This window comes from Eschscholzia californica, unplaced genomic scaffold (genome assembly GCF_041429995.1).
Source record: "Eschscholzia californica isolate CP2 unplaced genomic scaffold, dmEscCali1.0.p SCAF_5, whole genome shotgun sequence".
NCBI classification, from domain to species: Eukaryota; Viridiplantae; Streptophyta; class Magnoliopsida; order Ranunculales; family Papaveraceae; genus Eschscholzia; species Eschscholzia californica.
In genome coordinates, this window is record NW_028238472.1 from 29,110,495 (window position 1) to 29,118,301 (window position 7,807).

A 7,807-nucleotide genomic window follows, 5' to 3' on the forward strand; every position below is an offset into this window, starting at 1 on the left:
GTAATATCTTTCCGGTGCCAAACAATTTTTTGCAGGTGGTTAATGAGACTTCCGAAAGCATCTAGATCAAACACAAAAAGGTTGAAAAAACCCAAGTTTTTGAAAGATAAGTGTGGTAAACTCCTTGTGAAATTTTGTTTACTTATAATAAGTTTATGATCCATTAAGTAGTTAGTTGAAGTAATTTGAATTCGATCACATGTATTTGTGTCGAGTCTATAACGAGAATCAGATCCTTAATCTTCCCCCTCACCCTCGTTCTCTGCGATGTAGAAGTATCGGAGCTCGTAGACATTCTTTTGTTTGTTTGCTGCAATCACTCTGAGCCGATCACAAACGTTGTGCTTCTTCAAGTACTTATTTGTCAAGTACTTCAAATACCTGAGTATCAACAGTCGCATAATCAGAATACGAGATCATAAAACGCAGACAAGTCGTCAAAACTCATGTGAAAAATGCATGAAAAGATAGTGCTGGGTTATATCTCCTTTAGATATAAGACCAAAACTTTATCCAAATCTTTGTCGAGTTTCCGATACTTCACAATCTATATGCTTTTTAGTTTTACGTGATGTTAGTGGGTATGGTGTTGGAGATGATTGTAATGGTGGATAACTACTATTATGCATTGATGATGGACCCAACAGGCCAATGTAATAAATTACTAAAGGGGAAACATTGCCACTTATAATTGGATTGGTGGTTGCAGGAGGCGTGTACTACTGATCTGCATTCATGATGGGCCAAATGTGTAAAATAATGGAAAAGGAACGTTGACAGGATCACGCCGATTCATCGGAGAAGAAGATCGAGGAGGTGGTGATGGCATCGACTGTGGCGGTATACTATTAATCCCGATGGATGAAGAACCAAACAGAATTAAATGGGCCAAATGCAACTACTATTTTGTGTTGGCATATAAGTATTTTTCTGTGATGATGGGTTGAATGGGCCAAATGTGATGATGTATCCCTTTTTAAATCGGCATGAAATTTTTTATTCTTCTAACTCATATTGTTTTGTGCTTCATGAATTTTATATGATGAATGATGAAATCAATTCTAAACTCAAGATTTCGTAGATACATACTCTTAGTTTATATTCTCGATTTTCAAACCGAATTTGCAAGATATGCATGATTATATTCTTCAAAGCTTGCAAATCATGTTTGCAATCTATATTTTGCAAACAAAGCTTGCAGTTTACATTATGCAAACACATGTTTTCAGAACAGATTGTTGCAAACACGTTTGCAGAACTCGTTTTCAAACACTTGTTTGCAGAACAAATTGTGCAGAACTCGTTTGCAAACACTTGTTTGGAGAACAAATTGTTGCAAACACATGTTTGCAGTAAAACGTAAGGAAAAAAACGCCGTTTTTTTTTTTTGGGTTTTGAAAAAAAAAATGTGGATTTTGTTAGCAAGCAAATGAAATATCATATCTAAATATACAATTTTTATAGAAATCCGATATCTCAAACAAAAGTTATATAAATTTAAAGTTTAAAGAAAAATAAAAGAAATTGGTTAAAGAAAATGGGAAAAAAGGTATTTTAATCTTTGTATACTTTTTGATTTGAATAATAATTTTGAAATATTTTGTGTTTTTTTACTTATTTTCTATATTAGTTTGACCTATATAATTAAAAGCCGGAACAACTATTCGAAATGACGGTTATATACAAATAATTATCATCTTTCAGGGGTGACTCTATTAATCTAATTTTATGGTTGTTAAGAATTGGTACACTACACGTAAATATTAGTATAATATTACTTTTTTCAATCATAAGTAGTGGTTGATCCAGAATTAGGATGTGCTAAAATCAAAGTAAAAGATTTTGTATTTGATCACTTAAACAATTCACAACAGTTTTTAGTGTTATAATATTTTCTTCTAGTTAAAATTGTCTCTTTCATGTTTTAAGTGATAGTCACATATTTCAACAAAAAACAAAATGTGTGTAATGCCCCGAATTCAGATTTCCACGTAGACCGCCATGAAAACCTAAATTTAAAGCATTTCTCCGCGTAACAGTGAACATAGATGTTATATTCATCAAAGAGACAAATTAATAACATCGAACATGAAGCTCAAAAGTAACAACAAATCAACTAACAAAACCTTACCAAGTTTTCAAAACTCACATGATGTCTCCAAATCATCGACACATATGTCGGCCGAGATCAAATAAAAGCAAAAAATAAGTACTTAGGAGATGCAACTCTAAATAACTACCTAAAGAAAGAACGAAGACTACTAAAAAAACTCCTTAAAGGCTAACTACGACTCAAGCAGGTGGCACTTCCCGATTTTCTTGTCTTGAAAAATAATAGGTTGGGTCAGACCCCAACAAGTAGATTTCGAAACCTCTAAAGCCTTAATAGACCGTTTCAAGAGCTACCAAAACAAATAGACAACTCCATAACATATAAAGGTGTCCAAAAATAGTATCCGAGTTGTGACCGTTAATAAAGTAAACCACATTTGTAACAAACAACCAAAAGCGATATGATAAGTTGGTGTCCGCTGGGGAAATCAGATCTTTCAACTGAACCCTCCCCATAACCCTCGTTGTATAAGAGTGTGGTCCACAAGGCTACCCTTGTGTTTGGGCCGACCCGATAAGCTCCATACCTAGGTCAAACCTCAGTACGCCTTTACCATGTGAACCCGTCGGTCATCGCAATAAACATCCGATAGAGAGGGTTGAACCAACCACAAAACTGCCACAATCCTCCACCAACTCCATCACATCACACACACATAGCAACATCACACCACAACATATATAAATAAGAAAGTCAAAGTGGGCAATAGATGGATAACCGTTGTCGGAGTACTTAGGTGTCGCGGCTCGTGGAGTTGTCGGAACAGATCTCCACGGTAGTGATATACTTACTGGAATGAAGAGGGTGACGGTAATGATGTCGTGGCGTTAATTTACTGGTCGTAAGCAAGACTCGCAATAAGGTGTTGGTCGTATAGAGCTCAGCAATAAGGTGCTTGTCGTAAGTGGATCGGACGGTGAGGATCGTTGGATGGATGATGTTGATACGCCTAGCGTTTTATCGCTAGATGAGTGATGCGGTAAGGAGGTGGTCGTATTAGGATGATGTTGATACGGTTAGCTGGTTGTCGTTTGATTTGTGACTACCAGACTCTTATCTCCCAACTTCTAAGACGATGGGTCAGAGACTTTGAGAGAATCGGAAGATCTTTGAGAGGCTATGAGAGAGCAAATGAGTGGAGAGAGTGGATTAGGCTACTCGAGTACTGTTGTCGAATATCGGATGCCTTTGTATGAGTTTTGCTTCTCGTATTTATAGTGGTGGAGAGGGATTGCCTTGATGACAACCAGCTAGTAACCGACGTATTTATTCCGTGTCATTACTCCTGAGAGATACGTTAAGGGCTTGAGGATCTGACCATTAGATGGATATTCGAATTTCTCGAGGGACGGCCAAGATGTTACCGCGTGTGCGGTAAGCTACTGGTCAGTAACGCCCATCTTTAAGTGGCAGATACGGAATACTTACCACTAGTGCGGTTATGGATTGCGCAATAATCCTCTGGCCGTAAGATTGCCTAGTACTGGCAGGTGGCTATCGCGTGACACGTGTCAGATACGCTTAGTGCCAAGCGGGTATGGATTCGGTGACCGGGGTAGTGACTTGGGCCATTATCGGACCTTCCTATTTAGCCTCGCGGATTTTACCCTTACGAAGCGGTTGTTCCCTTTATCCTACAGGCACCTCGTGGGGCGGATATTTGCCTATACAATTTGCCCCCAACTCTCTAAGTCTGTATGCAGAGTTAGAGAGTAGTGAGGTATGACCGTGTCAGCGGAAGAGTGCGCGTCTCGATCATATTTTATTAGCGGGAGTGCCACTTTGCGCCGTAGCGACGGCCGTTTCGAAGTTGAGTGCCTTGCTCGAATTTCTAAGGTGCCGATAGGTCCCGGAGACGACCAGCGCGCTACTGCGAGGGTGCGCAGTAGCGCCACGTGGCGGACGCTGGTCGTCCGGAGAACGACCAGCGCGTTCCCGCGTTCCTGGCACAGGAACGCGCCACGTGGCGCCCGCTGGTCGTTCCGGGAACAACCAGCGCGTTCCTGGGCCAATGGCCAGGAACGCGCCACGTGGCGCGCGCTGGTCGTTCCTGGAACGAGCCACGTGGCGCGCGCTGGTCGTTCCGGGAACGACCAGCGCGTTCCTGTGCCGAGGGCAATTCTGCTTCTTTCCGTTCGGGTCGACCCTCTTGCTTCTTTCCGTTCGGGTCGGCCCTCTTGCTAGGGTCGGCCCTCTCGTTTTTTTTTTTTTTTTTTTTTTTCGGGAGTCGCACATTCTGCTTCCGCGGATATCTTAAGGGTCCTTGGGACGCGTAGGTTGTTCGCGTATCCGGTGTCCAAACGTATTTGCGCGAAAGACCTCCTTGCGGGAAGGAGGTGTGGGTACCCCTTGGATTGGACCCTATAAAAAGGGATGACAGGTCATTGTTTCACTTACCACTTTGAGTTTGGAGAGAGATTTTGGGGATTCTTCACCTTGATAAGGTATTTTTCTCTTTCCTACCTGATTTTGTTGAGTTTTTTGCTTGAAATTTTTGTGTTCTTCAATTGTTCTTGATTCGTTCTTGAATGTTCATAGCGTTTGATCTTCTAAGTTACTTTCCTTATTTGTTGGCATGTGTTTTTGAGATTGCATACCTTGAGTTAGTTACTGCTAGGATCGATACCTTGAGTGAACTATTGCTAGGATCGATACCTTGAGTGCGGAACTCTTCTGGTGGTTTGGACTTCGACTCTGACGTCCAACCTCTTATCCTTTTTGCTACTTTGTTGTGTTCTGGAGACGGTTCCTGTCATCACACGTAGATAGTGAGGGGTGGTTGTTGGCGTAGCCAACAACCCTCCGACGCCCAAGTTAGTAGGTGATCTTTCGGAAAAAACACAAAATAGGAGAAGTTTCAAAGTTAGAAGTAGTACCTTCGTAAGTGAATGGCATTCCAGCTATTGCCTATGTTGAGGCCATCTTTTGATTGAAGTTTGTAAGCTCCTTGTCCCACTACCTTGGTAATGAGGTATGGGCCCTCCCAAGTAGGGGCTAATTTGCCGGCTCCTGTTTCCTTAGTATTTTGAAATACTTTTCTCAGAACCCAGTCGCCAACTTTGAATGTACGAACTCTGACGTTCTTGTTGTAATGTTTGGCTGCTTTCTGTTGGTATGCGGCATTTCTGATAGCTGCCATGTCCGTTACCTCGTCTACCGTATCCAGGTTATGGTTAAGTAGTTCTCAATTGCTCTCTTCTGTGGTCCACTGGTATCGGGCAGAGGGGACTCACAACCGTATGCAAGGAAAAATGGGGTTTCCCCAGTTGGGGTCTTTGAAGTGGTTCTGTACGACCACAACACTCCTGGTAGTTTATCTGCCCATGCGCCTTTAGCCTTCTTGAGTCATTTTTTCAGTGAGTTCATTATCGTTTTGTTTGACGATTCTGCTTGCCCATTGGATTGAGGGTATCTAGGAGTCAAAAAAATTAGTTTGATTCCCCACTCCTTCAAGAAGTCTTGGAAATCAAAGCTGATAAACTGTGAACCATTGTTTGTGACAATCTCCTTGGGAACTCCAAACCTGCAAATGACATGTTTCCAAACAAAACTTTTTACCTCGCGGTCTCTGATTTGGTGGTAGGCTTCGGCTTCCACCCACTTGGTGAAGTAGTCTGTGACAGCAAGCATGTAGACTCTCTGGCCTGGGGTCGTTGGTAGTTTGCCTACTATATCCATCCCCCATTTCATGAAAGGCCATGGGGATAGAATTGAACTTAGCTTCTCTAGAGGGAGGTGGGAAGTTTGGGCGAACCTCTGGCAGCTGTCGCAACGTCTAGCATAGTCAGTAGAGTCTGCTCTCATAGTCGGCCAGTAGTAACCTGCAGTCAGTCCTCTGTTGGCCAAGCTGCGACCGCCAGAGTGGTTACCGCATTCCCCCTCGTGTAATTCCTTGAGGACATACTTGGCTTCCTCTTGGGTGATGCATTTCAAGTAAGGCCCAGAGTATGATCTCTTAAGGAGCTGGTCGTCCATGATGCAAAACCTTGCAGCTTTGACTTTGAGTCTTCTAGCTTCATTTCGATCCTGTGGCAACTCATCGTTAGTTAAGTACCTGATTATTGGTGTCATCCAGGTCTCTTCTGCATCTGTAACCGCTACCTCTGAAGGCTTTATTTTCCATACTGCCGGCCACTGAAGTAGCGTTAGGGGGATTGTTTGTGCATCCTTGGTTGGAATTGATGACCCCAAATTGGCCAAGGCATCAACGTGCCCATTCTCGAGCCTGGGTACTTGTTCAAAACTAACCTCGGTGAACTGACCTTGTAGTTCTTTTACATGTGACACATAAGCTGCCATCATTACGTCTTTGGCCTGGTAGGTTCCTTGTAGCTGGACTCCCATCTCCTTTGCCAGGTTCATTCCTGCAATTAAGGTCTCGTATTATGTTTCATTGTTGGTGGCTTTGAACCCACATCTTATTGCTTGTTGGATTAGGTCGCCTTCTGGGGAAGTGAGAACAACACCAAGTCCGACTCCGTTCATGTTGCTGGAACCATCTACTGATAAGGTCCATTTGAGTTGGCTATGTTCCTGTAGATGGAGCAATTCTCCTTGTGCCTGCACTAAGGTGTTAGGTGTAAAGTCAGCAATAAAATCAGCCAGTACATGAGATTTGATCGCTGTCCTTGGCTGGTAGCTGATGTCATGTTCGCTTAACTCCATTGCCCATTTGTTCAATCTCCCAGACAACTCTTGTTTGTGAAGAATATTCTTCATTGGGAAAGTTGTAACCACTACAATTGGGTGGCATTGAAAGTAAGGTCTCAGCTTCCTGGCTGCAGTAACAAGGGCAAGGGCTAGCTTCTCTAGTTAGCTGTATCGAGTTTCAGCATCGAGCAATGACTTGCCTGTGTAGTTGACAGGCAGCTGCTTACCGTCTTCCTCATGAACGAGTACTGCACTTACCGCTGTCTCAGAAACAACAAGGTATATGAACAATTTCTCTCCATCTTTTAGTTTGGAGAGCAAAGGTGGAGAAGTGAGGTATCTCTTCAGCTGTTATAGAGCTTCTTCACATGCAGGTGTCCACTCAAATTTTTCCCCTTTCGCAGAGTGGTGAAGAACAGGTAGCATCTCTCGGAAGACTTAGAAATGAATCGGCTAAGTGCCGCCACTCTACCTGCAAGCTTCTGGACGTCCTTGATGCATTTCGGGGAAGGAATACCCATCACCGAATTGATCTGATCTGGGTTAGCTTTGATCCCCCTTTGAGTCACCATATAACCTAAAAATTTTCCAGAGGACACACCAAAAGAACACTTAGCAGGGTTTAGTTTCATATTATACCTCCTGAGTACCTCAAATGCTTGTTTGAGGTGTTCCAAGTGTTGTTCTGTTACTAAGGACTTGACCAGCATATCATCGATGTAGACCTCCATAGTGTCGCCTAGCATGATGGCGAACATTTTGTTTACCAGCCTCTGGTAGGTGGCACCTGCATTTTTTAGTCCAAAAGGCATGACTTTGTAACAGAATATACCTCTCTCCGTGACGAAGGCGGTTTTCTCCTGGTCGTTTGGATGCATAAGGATCTGATTGTAGCCCGAGAATGCATCCATGAAGCTCAAGAGTTCGTGTCCGGCTGTGGCGTCTACTAGCATGTCGATGTGAGGTAGTGGGAAGGAATCCTTCAGCCATGCTTTGTTCAAGTCTGTAAAGTCAATACATACCCTCCACTTACCATTCTTCTTT

At 42.8% G+C, this 7,807-nt stretch overlaps 1 protein-coding gene across 1 annotated transcript; it reads right to left on the minus strand.

Annotated features, from left to right (window-relative positions):
* Positions 1-236: 236 nt before the first annotated feature.
* On the minus strand, positions 237-6,475 carry LOC147538127 (uncharacterized). The gene is made up of 2 exons (XM_086642959.1): positions 5,868-6,475; positions 237-381 (listed from the first exon to the last, which is right to left on the minus strand). Exons 1-2 carry the CDS (start codon positions 6,473-6,475, stop codon positions 237-239), a joined length of 753 nt encoding a protein of 250 aa, XP_086499085.1.
* Between the last annotated feature and the right edge of the window lie 1,332 nt (positions 6,476-7,807).

Coding starts and splice junctions, on each gene's coding strand:
- LOC147538127 (XM_086642959.1), bottom strand. CDS start 6,475: ATGAACCTGGCAAAGGAGATGGGAGTCCAGCTACAAGGAACCTACCAG. Junction 382..5,867: donor CGTTGCGACAGCTGCCAGAG/GTTCGCCCAAAC, acceptor GTTGATACTCAG/GTATTTGAAGTACTTGACAA.